The sequence below is a fragment of the Tyto alba genome, unplaced genomic scaffold (assembly GCF_018691265.1).
Source record: "Tyto alba isolate M040663 unplaced genomic scaffold, T.alba_DEE_v4.0 Super-Scaffold_1000006, whole genome shotgun sequence".
In the NCBI taxonomy this organism is placed as follows: domain Eukaryota; kingdom Metazoa; phylum Chordata; class Aves; order Strigiformes; family Tytonidae; genus Tyto; species Tyto alba.
In genome coordinates, this window is record NW_024881272.1 from 34,127,991 (window position 1) to 34,155,848 (window position 27,858).

At 51.4% G+C, this 27,858-nt stretch overlaps 1 protein-coding gene across 1 annotated transcript; it reads left to right on the top strand.

Moving 5' to 3' along the window:
* On the top strand, window positions 1–27,765 carry IL12RB2 (interleukin 12 receptor subunit beta 2). The gene is given in 18 exon segments (XM_042808430.1): window positions 1–109; window positions 4,104–4,169; window positions 5,170–5,310; window positions 5,313–5,495; window positions 6,172–6,286; window positions 7,857–8,032; window positions 8,255–8,394; window positions 9,077–9,221; window positions 11,793–11,872; window positions 14,980–15,199; window positions 16,424–16,624; window positions 17,635–17,736; window positions 17,817–17,972; window positions 18,790–18,927; window positions 20,190–20,277; window positions 20,791–20,890; window positions 21,284–21,700; window positions 21,826–27,765. Coding segments are annotated over 17 exon segments (2,463 nt in total). The 5' UTR covers window positions 1–109; window positions 4,104–4,111; the 3' UTR covers window positions 21,829–27,765.
* The last annotated feature ends 93 nt before the right edge of the window (window positions 27,766–27,858 follow it).

The following is a 27,858-nucleotide window of genomic DNA, read 5'->3' on the forward strand; positions in this document are numbered from 1 at the left end:
GCCGGATGAAAAACTGCGGGGGTACGGAAAAGCCCCCCCTCTCCATGCCCCCGCCCTCAGTGCCCTCACCAGGGGGTCCCGGGCTGCGGGGGGGCTGCGGGGCTCCAGGGTGAGTAACCCCGGCTCGGGGAGCGGGGAGGGGGGGGGGGGGCACCGCCCGGGCTGGTCCCTGCCTCTGGCTGGGGATGGGCAGGGCGGGGGGGGGGGGGGGGGGGGGGGGACGAGGGGGGGGAGCAGCTGGGGACAGGCATCATTTCCCGCCCCCCCCCCGCGGCTTTTCGGGCCTGAGGAGCGAGTCCCGGGGCGCTGGCGTCGTGGGGAGCAAGTGAGGAGGGTGCGGGGAAAGGCGGGTGGGCGCCCCGGGGTGCTGTTGTCCTGGGGTGCTGCATGCCTCGGGGTGCTCCCTGCCTGTCCTGGGGTGCTGTTGTCCTGGGGTGCTGCATGCCTCGGGGTGCTCCCTGCCTGTCCTGGGGTGCTGCCTGTCTTGGGGTGCTGCATGCCTCGGGGTGCTCCCTGCCTGTCCTGGGGTGCTGCCTGTCCTGGGGTGCTGCCTGCCTGTCCTGGGGTGCTGCCTGTCCTGGGGTGCTGCTGTCCTGGGGTGCTGCCTGTCTTGGGGTGCTGCATGCCTCGGGGTGCTCCCTGCCTGTCCTGGGGTGCTGCCCGCCCTGGGGTGCTGCCTGTCTTGGGGTGCTGCATGCCTTGGGGTGCTGCTTGCCCTGGGGTGCTCCCTGCCTGTCCCAAGGTGCTCCTGCCTGTCCCGGGGAAGCTGCTTATCTGTCTTGGGGTGCTGCTATCCTGGGGTGCTCCCTCCCTGTCCCAGGGTGCTGCTGTCCTGGGGTGCTCCCTGCTTGTCCCAGGGTGCTGCCTGCCTGTCCTGGGGTGCTGCCTGTCCTGGGGTGCTGCTGTCCTGGGGTGCTGCCTGTCTTGGGGTGCTGCATGCCTCGGGGTGCTCCCTGCCTGTCCTGGGATGCTGCTGTCCTGGGGTGCTGCATGCCTTGGGGTGCTGCTTGCCCTGGGGTGCTCCCTGCCTGTCCCAAGATGCTCCTGCCTGTCCCGGGGAAGCTGCTTATCTGTCTTGGGGTGCTGCTATCCTGGGGTGCTCCCTCCCTGTCCCAGGGTGCTGCTGTCCTGGGGTGCTGCCTGCCCTGGGGTGCTCCCTGCCTGTCCCAGGGTGTTCCTGCCTGTCCTGGGGTGCTGCCTGCCCTGGGGTGCTGCTCATCTGTCTTGGGGTGCTGCATGCCTCTGGGTGCTCCCTGCCTGTCCTGAGGTGCTGCTGCCCTGGGGTGCTGCCTGCCCTGGGGTGCTCCCTGCTTGCCTTGGGGTGTTGCCTGCCCTGGGGTGCTCCCTGCCTGTCCCAGGGTGCTGCTGTCCTGGGGTGCTCCCTGCTTGTCCCAGGGTGCTCCTGCCTGTCCTGGGGTGCTGCCTGCCCTGGGGTGCTGCTCATCTGTCTTGGGGTGCTGCATGCTTCGGGGTGCTCCCTGCCTGTCCCAGGGTGCTGCTGCCTGTCCCGGGGTGCTCCCAGGGTCGGAGCCCCGCACCACTGAAGGGCCATCCTCCAGAGATAACGCCCTCCCTTCCCTTCTACCTACCGTGAGGTCTCATCAGACACCCGGCAGCTCTGGCGAGGGGTCGCTGAGGCGATGACACCCAGGCTGGGGTCACCCAGCCCGCGAGCGGGGTGCCACCATCCCCGCTGGCCCTACGGCAGCCGGGGCACCCCGAGCAGCCCCCCGCCAGGGAGTTTCCCCTAAAAATGCGCTTAGTGCTATCACGGTGATATGTAAGCAACAGCGCAGTTTGGGCACAAATAGTGTGTGGGTTTGGTTTTGTTTTTTCTGGGCGAAATGCAACGGTGACAAATGTTCCTCTTCCCGCCGGCGGTCGGTCGGTTGTTCCTGCGGTTTCGGTGTAAGACCCTTAGAAGAAACTCTTGCTTTGCGTGGAGGTTTTGTAGGGAGGAAGCGAGGGCAAGGGCATAAAAAGTTGGCTCAAAGCGAACAAGAGAGCTTCTGTGCTTTACAAGCGATTTTGTTTAAGAACTTTAGCCGGGATTTTGTTTAAGAACATCAATTATGGGGAATCCATAGGTAAACAAAATGCACGGTCTGCAGCCTTTGCGTTTTCAGCTGAGATTTCATAGAGATAAATATGCACAAACAGGTATCCTCTCGTACCCTGTGAGCACCTTCTATACTTCTTCTACCTTGTACTTACCAGGACAATATCCTTTATATTTTCTTTAACCCATGCACAGCAATACCATTTTCCCTTATCAATGCTGAATCTGGCAATTTTTTCTTCTTAAAAGCTTTTTTTTTTCATACATCTTCAGTTTAAGCTGAAGGTTACTTCTCATTCTTTTCTCATATTTTACTCCGATCACAGTTTATATGCTCTGCTGCACTCATACGATGCTGCATAAATTGTCTAGCACTTACCTAAGTAAACCACTGATTAAAATTATCTGAAGCAAGACTATTTTTGTCTGTTGACTCAAGTATTTGGGTACAGTTTTGCTGTCAGAGAGCAAGCTGTCTGAAGGATGTTTACACAGTCACTGGGAAATTTCAGTTTATTGGAAGGCAGAGCATTTACTTGAAGAACCTTGGTGATGTGATTGCTCATCCTTGCAGTTACTAATCACCTACGGAAGGCACCACATGAAGTGTCTTTGTGTAAAACTGAGGCACTGCAGCAAGGCTTAACATTTCAGCCCGAAGAACATCTGGATTTAAATAAAGCAAGGTGTTCATAATGCATTTTGGCAAATCTTACATATTTCATATTCACCTGGCTTAAAAAAACATGGAATGGATCTCATCTTGTTTTGTAAAAACAACCTGAAATAACTTTTTTTTTGTTGCTTTTGTATTAAGATACATGTTGCAAAGACTATATTGTGTCATGCAGCCCCATGGAAGTGCCCCTCCAGCCAAGCTGGCATGAAAAGCAGTCAGGATTTAAAGTTTCACTTTACAGGAGTTTGTTTCCGCTATGGTACCAAGAAAATAGCTGCATCTCTGATGAGAGGTGGGGAGTTATAGAAAGTGCTTGCCGGCATATTTACTTCTGAAGTGTCCAATATTTTCTCACTGCTCCTGCAGTTCTGCAGGGAAAAGGTAAAAAAGGAAATGTTGTTAATGCCGGTTGTAAAATGTAGGGGAAAATACTGAGTTCAGTTCAGGCTGACACTGAATAATTTGTGCAAAACGCTTGTATTCATAACTTCCAGTAATGGAGTCTGGGTTCAATCCAGTAAGTCTAGACACGTCATAAGTTTGCATTCGGACAGAATTTTTGAGCAATCCAGTGGAGTTTAAAACATTTCGAAAGCTGTTCTGTTGGATTGTGTCATTATTAGTGTGCTTACTGCTTGTGGCTGCAGCTTTGTCCGTCAGGGTAGAGTTAAAGAGGCAGAAATAAGGTGTGTGGGAGGGTTTTCCTCTTGGAGAGCCATCGAAAGAAACTGTAAAATTGCTAGTTCCCAAGGTCTCATCCAAAATCTCACGTGTAATACTCAGGCCCGGGAATCTCGAGACCGTGTTAGTCATGGGGGATGAGATCAGCTCGTTTGGATTTGGGGTTATCCGTACAGAGTCCGAGCAGAGGAGGGTCCTCGTGGGGTGCAGAAACGGGGCTGCTCCACCCAAATCGGGGTGGGATTTCGGGCGAGTGTTGGGCTGTGCTGGAGCGGGGCTTGCAAACCATGTCCTGGGGTACCATGAGGGGTACGGATGGCTCGTTCTTGTCCTTCCCAGAAAGGAGCTGGGTTCTGGGCTTTAGGAGGGAAGGGAGCAAATATTCCTTTTTCTAAAGCACAGAGTTGCCTGGTTTTAAAGCACAGAGTTTTAAGGTACCCATAACTCTGCCGTTCCCCAGCTCTTGCGCCTGTCTCTAGGGACAGCCATCTGAAAATCAGCTGCTGCTCCAGTTAGGATCTTGAGAGCCACAACTCAGCAATGTTAACAGAGAATGTTAGTTAGAAAGGTCTCACGAAATAAGCATTTTGGATTTTCTGAAGCTGCAAAGTAGTAAAATACAAATACCTGTAAATTATTTTCCCACTTTGTAGGAACTCATAAAAGGTGTTCGCTTCTCTGTAGGGAGCAAAATGCTATTTGCATGGATTGTGCCTGCAGCAATTTGGTTGTTGGTGTGCTTCACGGCAGGTGAGATATTTTTTTTTTTTCCCCCCCCTACATAGCAATTATCACTTAAAAGAAGCGCTCGGGCTGATTAGGGGTTTTTCTTTCAGCTTCCGCGTGGTATGCTAGCAAAACATCTTTCTTACTGAAGAGAGCAAAATTGGATGCCTGATTAGGTTCCTCCTGTAATTTCTGTGAGAACTCCCCGACCCGCTGCTCCTGCTGGGTGTCCTCCCGTTCTCCATGGAAATGTCCCTCAGCCTGGGCTGTTGGCAGGGGCACGGCCTCGGCGCTCAGCAGGAGAGGCAAATATAGAATTATTTATGCTCAGGCACTGGCGGCGTGGGCACAGATTTGTGTCGCACTGGCGCCACGGATCCGTTTCTCTTGTAGCGTACAGCAAATTGTTGTTAATAAGTGATGCCAGGAGGTTATTCGGGTTGATTCAAGGGAGGGCTGTTGGTTACATGAGAGAGCAGCCCGACGGTTAGCTTCCACGGGGTCTGTCAGAACTCACAAGGAGGGAGAAACGGCTGTACCCTTATTTTCTGCCCGGCTGGTTTCCCCCCAGCGCAAGGGTCCGGGGCTCTGCCAGCTCTGAGTGCAGGGAACTTGTCCTCCCGCTCACCAAAAAAAAAAAAAATACAATTAACATGCCAGGGGAGGTCTCTGCAAGGCAGAGAAAACCTTGCTCCTCTCTCCAGTCGAAACACGCCTGCCACCGCTTCACCGAAACACAGGTATTTCCTTAAACAGAGTTCTGATAGATTTAGCCTGGATTGTGCTGCTTTTTTTTTTTTTTTTCATTTGTTTGTTTCGGCACGATGGCTGGTGGCTAGCCCTCTGTTTCTGATCCCGGTCTCTCCGATCGGTGAGGACTGGGCGCAGCGGTACCCCATGAGTTTACGGCGCAGGGGCAGGAATTCTGGCAATAGAAATCTGGGGAGACCCTCTTCCTCCAGCGCGTCGCCCGAGGTAAGCGGTGTGTCGGTGTTAAAAGCTTGTTTTTCCCATTCTGTTGCAGAAGCCTGCAGTAAAGGCAGCGTGCCTGCTAGCGGGCCCCCCCGCGGCGCCGCAGAAATATGTGACAAAGGGACCATGACTGCTGACACCGCTTCTCACGTCCAGCCTGGGACCAGCATCACCCTCTCGTGCCAGCTGAACCCCCGCCGTACACCGAGCAGTGCAGGATAGCCATTTTCTTTAACAGCTCTGAACTAATTAGCAATTACGGCAGTTCAGCAAGCACCAAATTCCTCGTCCATACATTCGGCAAGCACATGTTTACCTGCAAAATAGTTTGTGACTACAAGAAAAAACTCATTTGTGGAATCGATATCGAATCTGGAAGTAAGGAGAATTTAATTATTCCTTGTTCTTAAATGTTTCCAGTGGTACCTCTGAGACGTGTGTTAGAAACTAGCCTTTTCCAGAAAAGGTGTTGTTTTTTAGTGGCTCTTTGTATTTAAAATCTTCCTGGCTGGAACTGTGCAACTCTGTTATCCATAAAGGGAGAGATGCTAAAGAAAACTGCCTGCTCAGAGCAAATACCACACTCTCCTGTTCTACCCCTGGCACCCACCAGTCTCTCCAGGACACAGGGGACTTGCAAGAAAAATTCCAAGGAAATTGCAGTTTTTCTTCTAGCCTGATGAGCTGATGCTGCTGCAGCAGTCCTCTGCAGTACGAGTGCTGGTTTTTTGTTTGTTTGTTTGTTTTAAAATAAGAATAATGGTTGATTGTTTCAAGCAAAGCTTGTGGTGCCCAGTCTGGAGAGCTGTTACGCACTTGTATTCATGTGGCGCCCTTGTAAAGTCACTGGGGTTTTGCTCAAGTGTCAGAGCTCTCAAGAGGCTGCAGAGATCATAGACTGAGCTGTTCTCACATATAAAAAATATCAGCCTGATGTTTTGTCTACGAATTATTTTTAAACCCCCGAACAATCAAAAAAGCTAAAATCAGCATTTCTCAAAATATCTCCTATCAACATCTTTAAGGAAGAGACTGATAAGAATGTCTGTTTAAGATCCTCCAGATGAGCCAAGAAATGTGTCGTGTATCCAGTATGGGACAGAGGGCCATCCCACCTGCACCTGGGACAAAGGAAGGCTCACGTACATCAACACTACATATGCAATACAGTAAGTAACGCAGGCTCTTTAATACCTATAATCGTATCTCAGAGCTGTTGTTTGGTTGGTTTGGGGTTTTTTTTTTAATTATTTTTCCACCATTTATTGGTGATTTACCCTTACCAAAGCACACAAAAGGGTCGGTTTATGGATAAGTCAGTCCAAGGCTGCCATCATCACGAAGCCACCCTGAAGCAGCCAAAGCCCCTTTGCTGTTCACATCGGTGCGGGCCACTCCGCTTCTGGGGTGAGCAGGTAAAGGGGGGTGCTGAGACACGGCTCCCTTTTGGAAAGGGGATGGGGCCCGAAAACAGCTCCTCAAATCTGCTGCTTTCCCAGGGTGGGTCTCCTCTGTTTGGCGGTTCCGTGGCTAGCGGTGCCTGCACCAGAAATCCCCTGACCTGAGCTGCTCACTCTGTCTCGGGAGATGGAGAGGGACTTTGCTTGGAAATGCGTTATTTTTCCTTCCTGTTTTCAACCCAACCTGGATTTTTTTTTGCTCACTCTGGTTTGGCTGAGCCTTTGCTGAAAAAAATTGTGAAGCCTTCTACAGCAAACTTGGGGAAGGAGCGAAGGTTCCCTAGATCCTGTCGAGGCATGCTAGGACACCTTGGGATTTCAGGAATCGCTGTGCATAGGAGGAACCTTATTAAAATCCTCTATTCAAGCAAACATCTGGTTAGAATGAATTAATTCTGCTCTTTCCAAACCACTGGGTAGGTTGAACTAGTCCCCATTTGTTTCTGAGGTGCTGCATGTTGACCATCTCCTTGCCCTGCGAGGCTCATTCTTCTTCACCTGCTTCAGTAGCATTAACTTTCTTAGTAGATTGGAGCAACTTGTCGTTGCTCTTTAAGCAGAAGGAGAATGTTCAGGTAATTTGCAGAAGGGTAGGGAAGTGTGGGTAATGAGTCCTGCAAGTGTTGTAAGATAGAGGTATAGCAGTGCTTGCTAGTAAGTTATTAAATGTATTACAAAATACAAAAGGTCAGCCTGAAGCAACATGATCTAAACATCTCTGAGTCAGGTGGAAGAAAACACATGGAGAAGCTAAATGAGTAACTCAAGGCAATGGGTTGAGTGACAGATTGAGAATTAAAAGCTGTGTTTGAAATCCCGCCATCTGACGGTTAGGCTGCGGATAAATTGCATTTTTAATCACTAACTTATGTAAAAAAAACCCCAAAACACACTCCAAAATCCATCATCCCCCCCCCCCCCCCCCCCCCCCCCCCAATTCTGTCCCAACGCCTCTGCTCATTCAAAGAGAAACATTAGGTAACCATTATACTATTAACAGGAACCTACTCACACACTTGCAGCTCACTGGAAATCCAGAAGTATTTCCCCTGTCAGCAATTAAACCCCCAGAGCAGCGTAACAGCTTTACCACCGATGTAGCTAGAGGAGCATTTATGGTGTTTAGGTGGACGTTCCAAGGGGTGGATGCCCTGCCTGGCTCCGGTGGCAGTGGTCCCCCCCAAAGCCGACCCGCAGCCGCTCCTGCCCCGCCGCACCCAGGGGCTGCCCTTCACGGCGCACGGCAGAGCACTCACCAAGCATTTTCCTTCTGTCCCAGGCTATCGAATGGGACGGATGTCTTCTGCGTTCCAGAAGAAAGCCTGAATAAGAAGTTTGGCTCGCTGGCTCTGAGCAAGTTGAGTTTTGACTCGACTTACACCGTTGTGGTTGCCGCCTCCAATGAGCTAGGAAGTGCTTTTTCACAGCCGCTCGTCTTCATGTTAATAGACATAGGTAAACGCACCGCTCGCCGCCGTTCAGTTAGTCCCAGCCCTTTAAAAAGAGGTGAAAACAGTCTGAGCACTTGCTCATTTAAACCTCTCACAAAAAAAAGCATCCGTCCACTCTAAACCAGCAATTCTATTTACCCCAGTTCCGAGCTGCGATGCGTATCTGAGCGCTGTTTGCTTCTTACTGTTTTTTTTTTGTTTTGTTTTTTTGTTTTTTTGCTGCTAGTGAAACCACATCCTCCCAACTTTTTAGTGGAATTTGAAAATTCTTCTGTGACCAACTGCACCTTTTTACGGCACGACAAAGCACAAGCGCGGCACTGCAGGCTGAGATACCGTCCACTTACCAGGCACACCTGGAGCACGGTAAGCCTCTTCTGAATAAAGGAAGTCATGACCCTTGGAGGTTGCTTTAATTATTTTTTTCATTATTTCTTACTAGAATCTGTTTGTCCAAATTTGCCTCTCTCTGCTCTCTAACATCATATTTAAGAGAAACTATTGCCTACGGGTCAAAAACTATCGTTGGTCTAAAACTGAATGAAGGTAAAACGCTGATCCTGCACAAAACTGTGTGTGGGAATAGTTCCCTTCATGTCAGGTGTCTCTATGATGCACTGAAGAATCAGAGCTCATGTTTGACCCACCACTTCACTGGAATATGCTCCTATCTGCTCATTGCAGCTCACGGCTACAGCCTTACAATCTCCAAAGGTTTGCGCCTTCCCTCATGTCGACTGGGAGTCTTTTAAGTGGTGAAAGAAATTTATTGTTTGAGGTTGAGTAAAACAGGTGAACGGAGTATCTGTTATCTTCACATAATTAAATGAGGGATTTTTCAGGTGAAGAACTGCAAGCCTGATGATTCATTGCATCATTCTCTGAGTTATCAAAGGTGCCTCAGATCAAGGTTTTCCCCGTAGTTTTTTTTAAAGACATCTTTTGACTGGCTGGGCTTCCTCTGGCCATTAATAATTCGGCCTGTCACTGCCTTCAACCCTTATTTCCTTATGACTTTAACATGACACGTCCTTTATCTCCATTAAAGGTTGAAAGCTTAAACAGTGCAAAATGCTGTCTTTATGGTCTGGAGCCTCACACAGCCTACGAGTTTCAGGTCAGCTGTAAAATCCACCCCGAGCGAGGACTGTGGAGTGACTGGCGCACGTACCAAACCCGGACACCAGAAGCAGGTAACGCAGGATGGCATCTCCTGCCCTTGGCCGACGCTTGCAGACAAGGGGAAACTTTAGCTCATGAGAAGTCAAAACGCTGCTGGGTTTTTGCTGCTTGGTTTGCAGAGCCTCTGTAGGTCCCGAGCCAACGGGGAAAAGCAACTTCTGCAGGAGAGTTGCTTTTCTAATGAACCAAAAAAATGAGGTGGTTCGAGTTTCTTGCAAAACAGGAGTTTCAAGAGTTCACTGGGACGGTCTGGAGGCTACGCTTATTGAGGTTATGGAAGGTTGGGGGAGTTTTCCCAGTGCTGCACCGCGACACATCTGGAAAAGGCAGTTTGTGCAGCTTAGCTGGGGAAAGAAAAATATTTCGTATTGGTTCATAGCTAAGTGTTTTCCTGACTTCCTGCAACAAGCCCGTAACTGAAGCCGGGATGGCTGCTGTGTGTCCCCCCCCCAGTGCTAATAACCCACACGCTCTGGGATCTTGAGCTTGCTCGACCGTTTGCTGAGGAGTTGAATGAATTGGCCGAGAAACTGCCTGGACTCTCAGTTCTGCTGATGCTGGCAGCTTTTAGCAGAACAGTTTAATTTTATCAAGTCATCTCTGCCCGAGTAGAGAAGATATTTCACTTGGAGCCTCCCCCGGGTGACCCCTCCGCGCGCCGCGGAGTCACTGGAGACCTTCTGAGCTTCAGCAGAGCAGAACCTGGCCAGGCGCTGGGGAGAGATCCCACCAGGAATTAGATGAGCAAAGAGCGTTTCTGGCCCAGGGGACGGCAGGACAGACTCCGGGGAGGACACACAGCACCAACCTGAGGGCAATTCTACTGGTTTCTGCCAACTCTGATGCTGGCTGCCTCGGGCTGGCCCCACGCTCACGTTCCTGCCCGCCTGTCCTCACCCTGAGCTGCACAAACTCTCATGCTCCGAAACGTCCAGTTCTTCTAAAAGAAGAAAGCTTCTCAGAACTTTGTTTCAACAAAGATGTGTCGGCTGCTCTGGCATCCCCCTCCTTTCATCTACTACTCGGCTTTCATTGCTCGTTTTTATGAATTATACAAGCTCTCCAGGCTAGTGCCGTTATTACTCATGCTATTTACCACTATTGACAGCATCAGTTTCTGTAAGACGCCTTGACTGATGCAAAAGGCGTGAACTTTTCCTTCTCTCTCTCATCTTCCTCTCAGCAGTTTTCTCAACCTTCTTGATGTACCCTGGCTTGCTACGGCATTTGTGGTCATCACCCCTCTACCCAGCCGGTGCTATAAAATGAGAATCCTTTCAGCTAATCGAGGAGCGTTTTCTCTTCTCAGACTAGGTGACAGCAAGGGGAGGTTGCAGATGACAAGCGCTGGGTACGTCATGCTTGCCCCTCTTCGGAGGAGCTGAAGTTCCACACATCCGTTTGGCCGTCTGCAAATTCAGGAGTTTACTTCTGAAAGATGAGGTTTCTTTCCTGTTTCCCCTAAGCCTGACCTGCCACAAAACTCACTTTATGCAAACACTGTTCATAAGTGAACATACGTTTGGTTTTTTTCCCAGCTAATTCATGCGATTCACATGAAATGAACTTTAAAATCCGGGCTGGAGTCCAAAGGATGCAATCCTAAATTTTGTTTTTTCCTGCTTTGAGCTTGCCCCTTCCTCCCTCGCTCACGATGAGTGTGCTCTGGTTTTATTCCTTCTGCCAGTCCTGCTTCTCATTTCTATTCCAGTCACTATCTGCAGTTAATACTTGACAAATAGCTCTTAACATTGCTGGCACTGAGGATTTTTTCTGTCTTTGAATATAGGAAATAGCAGGCAGCCCCATTCTAGCTGGGGTTGTGCAACAGCTGCCTGCTGCTTAGGTTATTAGCAGCAATTATTATTTGAATTTGATGGTTTTATTTTGGTCAGGGACCTCGAGGAACCAAGCTTTGTTACCTTTTGTCACCTTGGCTTTCTCCACGTGTGGCTGATTCTGAACCGTTGGAGCATATTGTTCACCAGTTTCTGCAGCCAGAAGTTTGCTTTAGTGTTATTTTGGAAGGTTTGTTCCAAACATCCAGGGTTTCCAGTCACTTTGTGACTGTAAGGAGAGTCGTGGAAAGAACGGCGGGTTTAAGCTCCCTCTGATGAGGTCCTACCCAGCTGCCTGTTAAAGGCATTTATTGCCTAGAGCCAGGCAGCAAAATCCTACAGATCCTCCAGACCCTGTCGCCTGAGGCTGTCCGTTGTTTTAGGATTGATGTAGCCAACCCCAACTACCTTCAACTTTTATGCAAAGGTGAGAGCTAATACTGTCACTTTGATGCGTAGGCTTCCTCGGGAGCCACCCCTTGTTACTGAGGGCAGGATAAAGGCACCAGCAAAGCAAAACCCTCTCTTGGGTTTATGGCTTGTTCTCTTCATGGGCACCATCATCCGCGCGGCTGAACTCCAGCAGCAAATACGGCCTGTTACATGCTGCATCGTTTCAGGGACATTTTAAATCTGAAATTTTCATCGTCTCGGGATTTTTACCTCCTTTGCCCGTTCAACGTCTTGCCTGTTTGCTTCGAAACACAGCCGTTAATGCCGCTCACCCTTTTCCTTCCACGCCAGTGCCGACCGGGCTCCTGGATGTCTGGTACCGACAGCAGGACGTGGACCCTCAACAGCAGAACATCTCTCTTTTTTGGAAGGTAAACCAAGCGAAACCTCAGCAGGGGCAATAAGAATCAGCGAGGTTAGAGGGGCAACTCTGGTTTAGGTGTCGCAGGAAGGGCCAGCGCCCCGGGGGAGCACAGGGATTTTGCCAGCGTCCAGGGACACGGACCAGATCCGCCACCCGACGCTTCCTGCCCCGGGGCGGGGGGGGGGGGGGGGGCTTCGGCAGCTCTTTTCTAGCCAAAATCCCCCTCTTACAGTTCCCCCCAACTTTCTGTCGTGCTGGAAGTGGCACGCGCTCCTGGCACACCGCACCAGGGAGAGAAGGGGAGGAATCCCAGCTCAGCCACCACCTTTCGAGGATACACCTTCCCTCCCCCTTGCCCCAGGGCCGCCCGTGTCCCCAGTGGCACACCCAAAGGGACAGATGGCAACCTTGCAGACCTCCTCATTTGTTTTCTAGTTAACATAACCCTCTCCTCGTTTTCTGCCTCGTTGCTGGGGTTGCAATGCGCACCTTGTGTGTCTGCTTTTGGATGGGAGCTTCCTCCGGAGGTGTTTCTGCTCTGCTTGGCTTACCTGAAGAACAGAGCAGTGAAGAACGGGGGAGGCAGAAGAGGCAGTTTATTGTAACAGCCCTTTAAGGTGATCAAATTCTAAAAAAATTGAAGAGCTGGGGGTAGTTTGGGCAACCAAAGGGTCCCGTGGGTGTCACTGCTGTGTGGACGGACTGTCGGTCGTACAGCAGCAGCAGCAGGAAGAAATTGGTTTTCTCCGTAGGCGTGAAGCAGGTGATGGGGCAAACCACGTGCAAAAAAGGGTTTGCTAATAACGAAGCTGCAAATCTGAAACCGGGCAAACTCGGGGCCGAAAAAAGGCGGTTGGTTGGGTCTGCTGAGCAGAGCCTCCCGTGAGCTGAGGCCCCGGCAAGGGAAATCACAAAAAGAATCCAGATTAAAACCCAGCTTAAAATTCCACGTTACTACGCACTGCCATCCAGCTCAGGGGAAATACCTACACCAGGTCTGCTATACCAACATCCCCAGGGAAACCAGGCCCTGTTCCCAGGGCCGGGTGCTGACTTTCTCCAGTATCACCGAGCCAGCATTTAAAGCCAAGTCCTAGAGGAATTATTGGATTACGGAGCGTTTTGCCATGTGCTTTTATTTCAAAGCCAGTAAGATTATTTTTTTTAAGCATAAACCATCCTTGACTCCCAGTTTGCAATCTCTAGTTAACCTTCCAATTCACTCTACATCTTTTCCTCGCACCAACAAGCACTATGCTGTAAGTGAAGGCAGAATTTCCCATATAATTATGTGACTCCAACCATCGTGGCTTTAAGACATTTAACTCTAAGACCTTTAACTTGCACTAGCGAGCGGGTGACACTTTCTGTATCGAAGCAGACTTCCTGCAGCATCATTCATAAAATGGGCGCACTACATTGCTTTTATAGCTGTCACAGCAGCTACAAAGCAAGACTCGGACTCGGTGCAATGTGCTGCCATTATATGCTTTCATATTTTCACACAAATACCAAAGAAAGGTTCACCAGTTTAATTGCAGCAGGCTTTCAGAGTGATTTCAGTTTGTCCAATGCGATTGTTACACTGCAAACATTTTCCTATTTTTGAAAGTGGTTTTTTTTCCCCTTTTTTTTTTTTTTTTTCAAACGAGAAAACCCAGCCAAGTAAAATGAACTCACTTTGTAGAAACTGCAGGAAACTGTGAAACTGGTAGTACAACTGCAGACACCCGGCGTGGAAAAACCAGTGAGAGGTGTTACAGGGGACAGCACAGCCTGACTTTTCAGAAATGTGTATTCTAAGTAGTTGAATTTAAATAATTCTTTATCGTGGCTTTAACTAAAATTCTGGATTTCCCTAAAATCAAAAATTGCTCGTTTTTACAAATCCAGCTGTGCAGTTAATACTCTTTTTTTCCCCTTGTGAAAGGCAAGGTTTGAATTCAGACTCAAGGAAGGAGGAGGCTCTGTGCTGCGCTCTGCCTGGCTATAGCGCTGCTCGGAAAATGAGCAGCTCACAGCAAAAGGGCTTCACTAAGCCAGAATTAAGCAGAAAAAATAAGTAAAAAATAAAAAGAAATATATGTAACCTTAAGAGAGACTCTCAGGTAAATGGCCCTACCTCTCTTGGCCCTACCCTCTGGGAATTAACCCATTTTCAGGTAGCTGGATGCTGTGGGTTGCCAAGAGCAGAGCAGTGAGGGAGCTGGGATAAGGCTTGGGAAAGGAGAGTACCAGTCACAGGGCTGGGCAGCAGCAAAATCAAAGGGAAAAATCAGAATAAGCTGTTACGTGGCATAGGTTTTACACAGCTGTGCAAAATCACGGAGGAAAAGGGAAGTTTTGCAGCGAGGACACTAGCTTTCTTTGGAACAAAACGTGGTATTTTTAGCAATAAAAAGGCTAACGTGTATTCTTAGGCTGGTACTGACAGGGAAACTGTGCGACCTTTGAGGCGCACTAGCTATACTTCAGGCCAACAGATCTTAAGTCAATTTAAAAAGACCACCCAAAAATCAACAACAAAAAAACCCCAAGCAAAACAAAACACTACAAACACCGCCCCCCCCCAACTACTACGGAAGAAAGCAGGCTCTGCAAGTGAGGGAGCAATCTCTGTAGCACTGCTTGCTTCCGCCAGCTTTTGGAAGAGGAGAAAATAAAACCTGATAATTGGTTAATTGGCTAATAAGAAGGTTAGGCGGTACGTGCCGGCGCCCAGCGAGTACCGCTGTCACAAACCTCCTTGCTGTTAGAACGGAAAAGGAAGAGGAGAAATTACCTTTGGGTGGCAGTTCCTCACTTCAGCGGGGCAGCTCGAGCTGCTGGGCTGGGGGGATGCTTTGAGGCCAGCCCCCAGTGCCGGGGGGCTGCTCACAAACCCCCACCCCTCCACCCCGCGTGGGCGGGCTCGCGAAAACCTCCTTTGCGGCGGAGGGTTCATTGAAAAAGCCGGTGAAATATTTGGGTTGCAAACAGCCAACCACATCGGAAACCCTCCCGGGCAGCCTGCGGCTCGGTCCCGTCCCCTTCCTGCAGGTTTTGCTCATCATCATCATCAGAAGAAAAAAAAAAAAAAAAAAAAAGAGAGTAATAAAGGTGCTTTCCCCGCAGGCTTTGAGCGGGTCGGAGGCGAGGGGCAGAATCCTGCGGTACACGGTGACTTTTGAAGCCCGGGGCCCGCGGAGCCCCCCAGCAGGAGAATCCCACGTTACCACCCAAACCAACCTCGCCAGGGTCATGCCGAGGGTGGGCTACAAGATAACGGTCACCGCCGAGAACTCAAGGGGCAGGTCCCCCCCCGCAGCCGTCGTGACCGGCGTGGGCACCCAGGGTAAGGGCTTGTGCCGGGTCGGGACCGCTGGGAACACCTCACCAGGGCTCTGCGTTGGGAGAGAAACACCCAGGACCCACCAGCTCATTCCTCAAGGAATGGGAGGGGATCTGCAGGTCCAGCCTTCAGCGTCAGGCTTCACGACGCGTTAAGTTGCCCTGCGTTAATTAATAGCGCCGTAAGTTCACCTCGACCCCCTCCTGCCAACACAGGGGTAAGCCGCGCCGGCAGCCAGCCAGGCATCTGATAAGGCAGAAAAGTAACCGTGCCTAAAAAAAGAAACAAAAAAAAAAAAACAAAAAAAAAAAAAAAAAGAAAGAGGGTGTTTTCTTGCATGAGAGAGATGGCAGGACCGAAGGGAAGGTGACAGGCTTTATCACCTGTGAAATTGCACTCCGTTGTACGCGCACAGCAAAGTCACCGAGTGCTCCCTGAACCCACCCAGCCCCAAACTCCCCGTGCCCGTACCGAGCACGGCTGAGCCTCACCATCTCGGGGGGGGTTTTGTTCAAAGAGGCCGTTCTCTATTTGCACTTGTCCTCCTGGCGTAATGTCTTTCAAACGGTGACAAAGCCACTGCCAAGGATTTCGCCTTTTCCCAATGACGCCGCGAATGCCAGCGGGATGCTCTCCTCCTCCCGGGATGGATGCACAGCTCCTCCGCTCCCAGGCTGCGCCGATTACACGAGCCCTTTGTTAAGTAGATAGAAGCTTGGTGCAGAAATATCACTGAGATCTGATTATTTGGAGGCCGTAGGGCAAGAACTGCTTTGTGGGGTCAGTTCAATTGTAAGAAAAAACATTCAGAAAAGATGCTGGGTTTACGCTGGATTAAAAAAAAAAAAAAAATTAAATGACTTTCCCAACATCTTTTCCTGCAGGAAAAAGTAACCTGGCCCTGGCTGTGAAAGCAGGAGCTTTGGTCTTGTGGGGACGATGTGTTTGTGGCTCTGTCACGGGAGCAGGGTGTTAGCACGCGCTGCGGCCGCGTTTTCTCAGGGTTTGGGTTTGGGGATGGGAGAAAGAAGCAGCCCTGCCCGTGTTCAAGCGCCACGAGGCAAGACGAGAGCACGGCTCTGCTTCTGTCAGCCTCGACATCGCCCCTCTTTCAACCTCATTCCTTGCGCTTCACGCAGCGCCCCAAGAACCGCACGTCGAACTTGCCGAGTCCGCGCGAGGTCAGGGCAGGCTCGCGCTGACGGCGCCTTCTCTCCCCCCTGCAAGATCTTCCCCCTCCCCGGAGCGTCTCTGCCGTAGCCATGGGAAACAGCAGCATCTTCGTGAGCTGGCGGGCGCCCGTCGCATCCAGCGGGTCGGTCAGCGGTTACGTGGTGGAGTGGGCAGAGCCCCAGCGGGGTCCGCGCCCCCAGCCCCGTCCCGCCTGGGTGAAGCTGCCGGCGTCCAGCCTGTCCACGCTGCTCGCAGGTAACCACCCCGGGGCAGGGCACGCCGCAGCTGCCCCTTTACTTGGAAAGCTTTTTAAGCAGCAAGGCAAATTCTAATTTGTACTAATTCAGCGTGAGAAATTAGGGCATTTAAATCTTTCTGTATGGGGCGGGGGGGGGGGGGGGGGCGGAATAATCCGCAGCTGCACTGGGCTCGGCCGTCAGTCAGCTGAGCTTTATATCTGATAAGTAAAATATCTCAGAACAAAAACAAGCCCTCCAAAATGAAACAAGCCAGCTAGAGGTACAACAGACCAAAGGCTTAAGAAAAGACTAGTTCCTTTCTACTAATCGTTAAATTATTAATCCCGACCAATACAACACACACACTACACAGTTCCGCACACGGGACAGCTATGAAGTTACAATGGGGTGACGGCGAGTATTATCCTCCTGAGTCTTTCCCATCCCCTGTCCTGGTGCTGTGCCCCCAAGGCGTTTACATCCCCCCACTCTCAAATGAGCTGGAAAAAGCAGCGTATTCACGCCGTGGCTCCGTGTTCCGCTTCGGAAAAGAGCAAACCCGAGTTCGTCCCGTTCCGGAGCAGGATGCTCACAGGAAACCACGGGGAAGAAAAAGGGAGTGAGATTCTCGTGCCCCTCTAAGTGACCTCCCGCACGGCCAAACCCTGGGCCGCAGATCTTAGGGCAAAAACCCGGGTAATGCCCGCTCACCTCCGCCCTTTACCTGGAGCACAAAATGCGGCCCAAGCTTTCCTTGGGAGGGTTGGGGTCTGCCGGCCGCTGCTGCTTCACGAGGAAACAAAGAACTTTGCCCTTCAGGAGCGCAACCACCACTTGCGTCGTGCACGGTGAGCTCCTGCCAAGCTCAACAGGAGATCCCAGGGAAGATTCCCCCCCCCTGCTTTGTGAAAGACGCATTAATAACCAGAAGATTCATCTCAGATTGAAGCAGCTGCTGTAAATGCTTTAGCTGTGACTGTGAATACTTTAACTGGTAACCATCTGCTTTTTAATTTCTTTATTTAGAGCACATAAAAGATAACGTGTGCTATCAGATCGGCGTGTCTGCACTCTATCGGGACAGAGCCGGAGAAGTGGCATCAGTTAGGGGGTACTCGAGAGCAAAAGGTAAATCACGTTAATGCTCTTCCAGGTGTATTTTAAGCTAGCTTAAGGCCAGCTTTGAAAGTCAGTCGTATGTTTTGCAGCACCATCAGCTGGGCCCCAGATGTATGCAACACCGTGGGCAAACGGCATCCTGGTTTCATGGGAAGCGATCCCCGCCCAGCACCAAAGGGGCTGCATCACCGGGTACCGCGTGTACCTGCAGAGGAAGGACAGGCAGGTAGCCCCGGCTGTCTATGGTAGGGATCTGCCGAGGGCCAGGGCGCCGTGCACGTGCCTGGGGGGCAGAGGGAGGGACGGGAGGTGCTTTCGGGGAGCTGGGTGCAGCGAGGTTCAGCCCGTTCCCTCCGCTACAGCCGCCCATCAGCAGGACCCCCCGTCCTCGGGGCTCCCCGCCTTGAGCTGCACCGCTCTTCAGCGCAGAACTAGCAGATATCCACCCTGCCTTTTTTTTTTTTTTTTTTTTTTTTTTTTTATTTTTTTATTATTATTTTCTTAAATCATAACCAACACGAGCCCTTGTAATTAGCGGCAGGGTAAAAGAACAGACTTTCTCAAAGTCTTACCCAACAAATCCACACTCGACGCGAGATGCGCTCGGCAGGCAGCACCCCCTGCATCCCCACCCCCCTGTGCTTCTCCCACCCAAGCCCTCTCCCACTCTGCCTCACTCCCACGCTTCCACCCAATCAATTTTTTTTTTTTTTTCTTAACTTCATTCGGAAGCTGCACGACAGTTTTTAATGGACATTTCACAGTCCCACCAGACAAACCTCATTTTAGATGGAGACATTAACTCACCAAGCAACAGCAGAGGACAGGATGTGAAGTCCTGGGTGTCCAGTCTACATAATGGCACAGGTCACACCTACAACCTTCCAAAAAAGATCTTTTCCAGCCCTCCCAAGGATTCAGTAGCATAGAAAAGGAAATTAATTAAAGTAACAGATACCTCTCCATGCGCCGAGGCCACGGAAACCCAGTTCGTCGGCGTTAAACTCAGTAAAAAGGCACGCTGGGTGCTTGATTTGCTTCTCCCTGTTTCCCCCCCCCCAGCCATTCCCAACGCGAGTGCCCAGCGCTCGCTGCACATCCTGGCCCTGCAGCCCGGCGAGCACTATGCCCTGTGGATGACGGCATCGACGGCCGCCGGAGAGGGGCCCTGGGGCAACACCGAGCTCTTCTGCTTGGAAGGTACGAGCCTGCCAGGGCAGGGGGCTGGGAGAGCTCCTAGCCCTTGGCCCCTTCTTTTCCACAGGCTGGGAGTGATTTTCCCACTACTCAACCACCCAAGAGCTCTGGTTTTGGCTGGTTTTCAAACGTAGCATCTCTTTCGTCTTCATAACTCCCAGTTTGATGCCAAAGCTGTATCGTTTAACGGTAGCTGAAGGCCACCAGGATGGTTTATTGCAAAGGGGGAAAAGAGGGGACGAGTCCCTTCGAGGCGCTGGCCCAGATGTCTGTGTGCTCCAAGCTCCGGCCCAGCTATCCACGCGGAAAGTCCCGTGAGCTCCACGTGGGTCGGTGGCTCTCTGAGGACCCGTGACCTCAGCGCCTTCTCCTCGGCATCGTGTGCGCGGCCCCGGCTCCTCCGCCACCTCGGGGGGGGTGCAAAAGCAAAAGCTTTCTCCCAAAGCCTCCTGCCCACAGAGATGGGCAGTGATGGGGGTTTCGGTCCTGCGAGACAGATCGTTTCAATCAAATTTGCTGTGAGCCCCCATCAAGGCAAATAACTGCTGAACCCCGAGAAGGGAGATGATAAAATTTGTGCTTGAGTGTTGCCAGAACGTTTGTTTTGCTGCACTTCCTCCCCAGCAACGTGCCAAAGATTTAAACTCCCGAGTTGAGTCCGTTGGGAAAATCGTCTCTGCGGCACGGGAGCAGGGCTCCTCTGGAGACAGGTTTCTCCCACGGACTGAAGGAGAAATCCAGGGTGGTGAGCAGGAGAGGAAATTAAAGCAATCCAGACAAATTAAAAGCTCTCCTGGTATAAAATCTGGATTTGCAGCAGTTACAGTTTAAGCAGAGAGTACAAGCGCAGTAAAGCCAAGGTGTTTCACGGAGAAACAGCTCAGTCATTGGCAGTTTCATTAAAGATGCACCGAATTTTCCAAGATCTTTCCCACTTAACACCTCTCTGCTGCGTGCACCATCCCAAATTTACATCCTCTGTCAACGTTTGGCTCAGTAGTGGAAGAGAGGTCAGCAATTGCACGTTTTGGGTTGCGGACTGCGTATCTCGAGAGGCATGAGTAGACATCTTTATGGTACAAAGCGCTGTGGTTCTCAGCAGTCCACAGAGATTCTTGATTTTGGACCAAAAAAAAAAAAAAAAATCGGTATGTTTTAGGAGTGCAAACACTAGTCAGACCATGGCTGTTGTCCAGCTTGAACTAGTATATTTAAAACTTGTCACTTTTTAAATAAAAAGGAATGATGGGTGTCCTGCATTTCAGGTGCTGGGGACTGGTTGGCTGTTGTGCTTACCTGCAGCTTCTTCGTCATCTCCGCCTGCATGTGTTCCGTCCCTCCGGCAAGAAAACTGTGAGTGGATCCATCTGTTGCATTCCCATAAAACGCACAACTGCTAGAAGGGATGGTCCTGTCCTTTCAGGACAACGTGGGGAACGGCAAAGATTGCTCTGAATAAAGCTTTCGGAGTACATGAATAGTAAGAACATACGCTAAGCTTAAAATATAGCCTTATTATTAATTTTAATCTAGATTAAGGTCTGCTTCCAGTAAGGAAAAAAAAAAAAAAGGGTACGATCCTCTGCAATTAACCTGGGAGAGAAGCTAAACCCTGAGATTAAAACCGTTTTCCTTTAGAGCAACACACGCTCGCCTACCCCAGCCAGATTTTCCAGGCCTGGGGCTCACAGCTGGACCCAGCGAGTTCTACCGCTGGCAAACATCTGGCGGGGGCTGGCAGGAGATGCCGGGCCTCTGCCCAAGGGCTGCCCTGTCCCCATGTCCCCCACCCCCCCCGGGCTAAGGCAGAGTCACGGTTCCACCGAGCTGCCGGGGACCTTTTCATTGCACTTATTCAACCTGCAGATTGCACGGGCTGCTCTCCGCCCTTGTGCCGCGGTGGCAGAGCAAAGCCATTCCAGACCCAGCGAACGCGACGTGGGCTAAGGACTACCTGGCCAGGAAGGTAAATTATACTTGATTTTTTTTCCACTAATCCCACCACCTTCAGAAGAAAAAAAATAGATTGGAGCCGTGCAAGTCCCCAATCTTTCAATGCAACCCATCCGCAGCGGACAAGCTCTTGTTCTCCCATCACAAGGGACTGCAGGATGTGTCCAACGCTGGAAGGGCTCAAGGCTGGGTTGGACGGGGCTTGGAGCACCCTGGGCTGGGGGAAAAGTGTCCTGGGGGGTGGGCTTTGAGGCCCTTTCCGACCCGAACCACGCTATGTATCAGGCCAATTAAACGCAAGAAGAACGCGGAGATCATTCCTGAGCTGCTGTGTGGAGGGATGCTTGCAGCGGGCGGGGCAGGAGGTCACGGGCTCTCCATCACTTAATTAATTAGCCCTCCACAGGCCCAGCTGAGCTCGCCCTCCAGCCTGTTCCTGCACAGCCCCGCCGGCTTCGAAGAGCCTGAAATAACCCAAGTAGAGGAAGCCTTGCTGAAGCCCGACCCCCCGGCCCCGCGGGCCAAGCTCTGGGGGGGCAGCGGGGACCAGGAGCAGCCCGAGTACCCGGCTCCCCCCAGCCCGGCAGACGGGGAGCGGTACCAGCAGCAGCTCCCCGACCTCTACAAGAGGATAACGGCGGAGCAGACGCAGAGCCTCCCCGAGTACCTCACCAACCCCGTCACCCCCAGAGCCACCCTGTACCTCCCCCCGGCTGCGGGCCCCACCGGAGACCTCCCCGAAATCGCGCGCGACCCGCTCTCCATCCTCCCAACGATTCTGACACCCGTACTTTCCTACGAAGGGAATCTTACTTTGGACAAGGTGAAAATAAACTGCAGCTCTTCCACAGGGTAGGCGGGTCGGGGGGGACGCGAGCCTGGCCTGGTTTGGTTTATTTTTTTTTTTTTTTTTTTTTTTGCACTGGACTGGAATCACATTGTCCCCAGTGACACGGGGGCTCCAGAGGGACAGGGCTGGCAGCTCAGGGCCAGCCTGCCCGCGCGGCTCGGCTCGGGGAAAGAGAAATCCTCACCAGAAATAAAAGCAACAGGCAGCGCGTGTACGCAGGAAGGCGAATGGACTGGTGAGAAGAATTTAAATCATTTATTGAAGTATTCTAATTACAGCCTTGGAAGTCTGTGTTACACATTTAATGGCTTTGTTTACTGTATGTGTATTATATATATATATAAATAAAGTGTTGGAAACCCAGAATGTGTTTCCTGTTGGTTCTCTCTGGTCAAGCTCAAGTGCTACGCTGCAGCTACACACAGAATAGTCTTTAAAAATAAAAGCTGAAGCTTTGCTGCTAGAAATGAGGTAGTCCAGATTCAGAACTTACCTGGAGCATCCTCCTCCCGCCCGGGATCAGGCAGCTGCTGTCCAAGCTACACAAGCTTCTGGTTAGCAGCATAAGCTGGTGAGGAAACCCCCCCACCCCGTGATACCACCACGAAGGTGGCGATGCCTCCACGAGGCTACGTGACCTGGCGAGGAAACATCCCCCCCAAGTGTCTCCTTCCACAGCACCCCGGGAGGCACCCGCACGCCACGGCCACGGCTTTCCCCTCCGCCTTCCGCTCCCAGTGAGGAGCAAACCCGAAGCGCTGCATTAGTGAGCTGTTGATTTTTTTTCCCCCCTCCACTCCTGGTTTTTGTCCCAAACGTGGCCGGTTTATCCTCTGGAGGCCCACGCAATCCCACGCTCCCACACTCAAAGGTGCTGCAGGACGAGCCCTGTAACGACCGGGCACACACAGGCGGGCGGCAGGCAGGCTGGGCTCACCCACATTACCCCCCCGCCTCGCCACGCTCTTCACTTCCACCCACACTGCAAAAACACCTCTGCAACAGGCACGAGTACACGAAGGGAGCTGTGTGCACCTTACGTTTTAAGCTTCTTTTTTTTTTTTTTTAGGAATGTGAAATTCAAGCCCTGGCACCAGCTCTCCTCGTGTTCAGCTTCCAGGTGACTCCTCCCTGCACTTCCCGCAAGCGATGGCAAGCACCCTGGCTGTTCTCAAAGACCAACCTCTCCCGTCTTGTGTTTCTGTGTATTGCCACCACGCCACCACCCTCAGCAATGATTTAGCTGTTAGCCCCCAGCCGCAGGCGTTCCCAGGAAGGAGACGTGTCCTGGTAAAGGCAGAGCAGCTCAGCTGAGCAGCCCGCGGGATCCAGCACGCCGCTTGCTGCCAACTCCCCCCAAAAACCCCTCCAAAAAAACCCCCCCCGGGCTATCTCCAGCAAGTGAAGCTGGGGCCATGACAGCACGCGGCCTTCCTCCTGCAAACAGCTTCTTGGGGATACGGAAAATGAGGAACAGAAAGAGGCAGAAGGCAGCTACTGCCCAGGAGACTGTTTTCCCGAAGCGGAGAGCAAGGCGCCGAGGGGAAACGCTGCGGGAGGAGCTGGGGGAGCAGGGCCCCGGGGAGCAGCTCGGGTGTGCTGCAGGTTGGGAGCGCTCCACAGCCGTTCCCCCAGCGCCCCGGCACCCAGCCCGCCGCAGGACACTGCCCACAGCCTCGCCCAGGGGATCCTTCACATAAAATCCCCGCTGCGGCAAAGCTCATTCTTCCCGCCAGCGAACTCGGCGGTCACGGGGGGGGGGGAACGAGAATACTCACCCATACCGCCCAACCACGGGGGCAAGAGCCCACCACATCCACAACCGCTGAAGGAAAAGGATCCCCAGGCACTCCAGGCAAACCACACGACAGCCTCGAGAGAGGTGCACGTACTCGGGAAGACACGGCACCGTCTGCCCCACCACGGTGCCAACTCAAGCGCCGGCCGCTCCCCCCCCCCCTTCAAGAGGCGTGTCAAAGCTGGCAGCATTTTTGATCTGCAGGCTCCCAGATAAAACCGCCTGCAAGGTGCTCCGCGGTGCAGCCCTACTTACGTAGTGACCACAAATTTAGTTTGGGAGTTGTGCTTTGGGGTGAATTTCAACCCTGGGGTTTGTTCGCGTCCTCGCTGCCACCTCCAAACCGGCTCAGGACCTCCACGCTCGAGGTCACAGCTCGGACACGGACGTGCTCCGAGGGAAGGTGCACCTCCACGTGAAAGCAGCTTTAAACAGCAGCCACCCCCCTTTAGCATCTTCGAGCCTGACCGAGGTAACCAGCGGCCCGCTGTTAAAAGGAACTGCTGCGCAAAAAAAAAGCACTTAAGGAGCAACGGCCACCCCATCCCGACGCGTTTCCCTCCTGCTCCGCACCGCTGCCCTGCAAGAGCCACACAATCCCAGCCAGCCCGACCTCTAGGCGCTTCCTTAGGCCAGAAGCAAGTCTTCTCCTCGCCCTCCATACAACAGGAATCCTGCAGTTTGTTGAGGACAAACCCCCAACACAACCGGGCAGGCGCTAGTTCAAACTGCTGAACTGAAGGGCTGCAGCGATCCCGTACCCGATTCACCTCCGCGCCGCTCAGGGGAGAATGAGCAAGTACAATAAAGCCCCCTCACCTCTCGGTGTTCCGAGGACCTTCGTAGCAACATCTCACGGGTGAAGACCAAACAGGTGAGTAGGGTCCCCAAACGAGTGCCGGCACCGGGCCGGCTCACCCCCTCACCCCGACGGGTTTTACGGCTGAAGACGCATCAAGAGCCGCACGACTACCCAGAGCCCAGCCGCTGCGCGCAAGCGGCAGGAGCACCCCTCAACTCCTCACTGATCTGAAGCTGGAATCGGTGCTGAAATATGGGGAAGAACAACCCCCCCCAAAAAAAAAAAAAAACAAACCAAACCAAATCCTGTAAGCCACTACTTGCTTTCTCTCTTCCAGAAAACGAAGTGACAGCATGCTCCAACTCATCTGTCCAACACCCGACCGCGGAGCTCGGGGAGCTCCAGTCCCAGAGAAGCCACACAGCCAGCCACAGCCCAGCTGCTAGGGAAACCCAAAGCTACCTTCCTTAGCGAGAGCTACGGCCTCCTCCTGCACCGCCCTTTTTCGTTGCTGTTATTTCACCTGGGAAAACAACGCACGTAAGGCAGACAAACCTGGCACGGTGCCTGGGCGCTCCCCGCCTCCCAACGCGGCCACTCACGCTGCCAGCTACATGGAAAACGCACCAGATTTTCCTCTGCCAAAAACCACCTCTGGCATTTTGCTTTTTGGGTCCAGCAGCTGGTTCCAAGGTTTGGTCTCCAGGCTGGTACACAAGACATCTTCCCTCTGTGAGGACTGGTTTGGTGTCACTCAAAGGCAAACGTTCTGCTCCGGCTTGGGTCAGACATCCGAGACAAGGGAACTCCATTTTCGTGCTCTCCACACCCAATCAGCAAATCACCCTGGCAAGAGGATTCTGGCTGGGAATCACAGACAAACTGGTGCCTCAAGCTGGCTGCAGACAACCAAATTAGATACCTATTATCAAAGAAAGGTATTTAAAAGAAAAAAAAAAAAAAAAAAGCAGCAGAGTGCACTATTTTGTCATTCATCTATTTCAGCATATTGACCTTCAACACACGGGACGACAGAACACCGGGGTGCCTTTTCTCCTCGCTCTTCAATTCTCTAAATTCCCCCATGGGGCTTCCCAGAAAACCTGACTCCAAAAGAAACACCAGTAGGACAACCACCCAGGTTACACACACACACACACACACACACAGAAAGATTTTCACACTTGGCTTTTCCAGCAGCGCAGCGGGGACTCACTGACCGGTGTCGGGGCATCGGCGCTTGCTCAGGCTGTCACCTGGCACAGGCAGAGCAGGAGTACGAAATGGAGGTGGCACGGCCCCTCGTAACCATTTTAGAAAAGAAGCAGGTTAGCAAATGCTGGAAGTGTCAGCTTTAGGCATGTGTCCTGCGTTTATTAAAACACGAGGCGTGGCTATGCAAACCGATCTCCACGGGCAGAGAGTCATTACAGGTTAGGAGTGGTCTCAACTCCTCCAACTGCAAACACCACAGGTTCACACTGACTTCCAACGTTTCAGAAGAATTTATGTCCTTTCCCACACAGCTAACACTTGCATTTATTAATCAGGCTTGTTTCCTCCCAGCATCAGTGGCATTCAATCTGTAAGATGAACTTTCATGCTCAAACCTTGCCATCGTTCCGTTCAAAAGCCAATTTGCACCACGTGCTTCTCTGTTTCTCTCCAACTTTTACTGCTGACCATCTTTTTCAAATTGTTCAGATTTTAAAAGGTCTCGTCCTCTGGATTTGGCGTGACAGCAAAAGTAGCAAGCAAGAGGACAGAAAATGTTACTGAAGAGCAAGCTCATCAATCGTGAATAAGCTACTCTGGAGCCATTTTCCCAAGGCAGAGCCCGTTCCTGGCGATGGAAATGCCTGGGCACCATCCCCACAGCCAGACTGGACCTCCTGGGGCACAACCTACACGAGACGCTATTAACCTAAGCGGTTCCATCTCCGTGTGTTTTCATGACATTTTTAAAAGAGCATGAAAATAAACCTTTATTTCAGTTAACACCCACCAATATTAAAGATATATGTTCACAGTTTTAGTTCTTGACACAAATGGACTGAAAGAGGCAAATTTACATCTATCAGAATAGCAGACGGACCAATTGCGAGTACAAGCTGTCTTGAAAATCGTACGTGACATGCCATTTGGGAAACTGCTCTATGCTCTAAAGCAGGAGAAGGGAAAGCTTCTGACCAAGTCCGGCTAGCAGGGCCCCAAACGACTGCCTGGCTGGCCCAGAAGTCATCTGGAAAAAAAAAAAAAAAGCTGAGTGGCAACCGAGACAGCAAATACACAGTTTGGATAAGGGGAGGAAGGTTTATGTTACAGAGAAAGCTCTTCCATAAGTGTGTTTTTTCTGCATATCGAGGCGTTTGTTGAGTTGTTATTATCCAAGGAGTCCCTAACGCTGGAACTGCAACACGTTCTACCAAACCACAAAGGGGGAGGGAAGAGGAACAACTCGGTGCTGGACCGGCAAGAGCCCCCACGCCCAGCACCTGTGTAAGATCAGCTCAGAGTCAGGAGAAGCGAACCAAGAGATCTTCCCATCCACTGTTTGAAAACTTGCCTCCTTCTCACAGCCTGGTACTTTAAACTATAGGCGAGTGCACTAAAAAGTGGAATCCAATGATATTAACAGTGGTTTGCAACAAAAACTTTTGTAGAAAATAGTTCAGATAAAGCAAGCCAGCTAAACACCGCAACTAAGGAGTCTGATATTTCATATTCAAAGGTCTCCAATACTTTTTGCCTGTCCTGTACAGCTTTTAAAAAAATAGGGCGTTACCTTTTGTTTTCTATCTACCTAGTTACGAAACTACAAATATGTTATAAGCTGTCCAACATGTAAAACATTAAATAAAATGAGAAACCTGTTTCTAGTCTCCTAACAAATGCTGCAGATAAAAACCCAAAGAAACCCTCTTTATTACTCATTCTCTCCACTCCTTTTGTGTACTGAAGGGGGGGGGGTAATGTTCCTGTTCACAGGGATTAAATTAAACCTACAGCGAATTTCTACCGGGGTAGAAAGGGTTTCTTGCAATCGCTCTCTGAAAAAAGCATTTTGTTTGTCAGCTAGCACTCAGATCTCAGAACACCGCCCAAATCCAGAGCGAAACTTGGACTGGGGTTTCGCTCTCGCATCTTTTTTTGTTGTGTCGCGCAGAGATTGCACCGTCCCCCATGGGGAGCTGCGAGCCAGAGCTCCCTCCCTCCTGCAGGTTGTGGGTATCTCCCGTACCGGCGTACTCGTGGCAAGAGACTGAGCTGCTGAATTCCACGTCCCGGCCGGAGCCCGGCCAGAGCAACAGCTACCACCTTCCCCCACCTCCCAGCTCCGACAGCAGGAACGGTCACGCCAATCTACAGGGTACCCTCTCAAAGCAAAAGCATAGGGAATTTAAAAACTCTTCTTTTTTTTTTTTTTTTTTTTTTTTTTACCAACAAAGCATCTTGTTTTGTTGGAAGGGACAAGGAGGGAATAAAGGTAAAAAGGGTGAGCGAAAGGCGTAACACATTAATTTTAAAAAA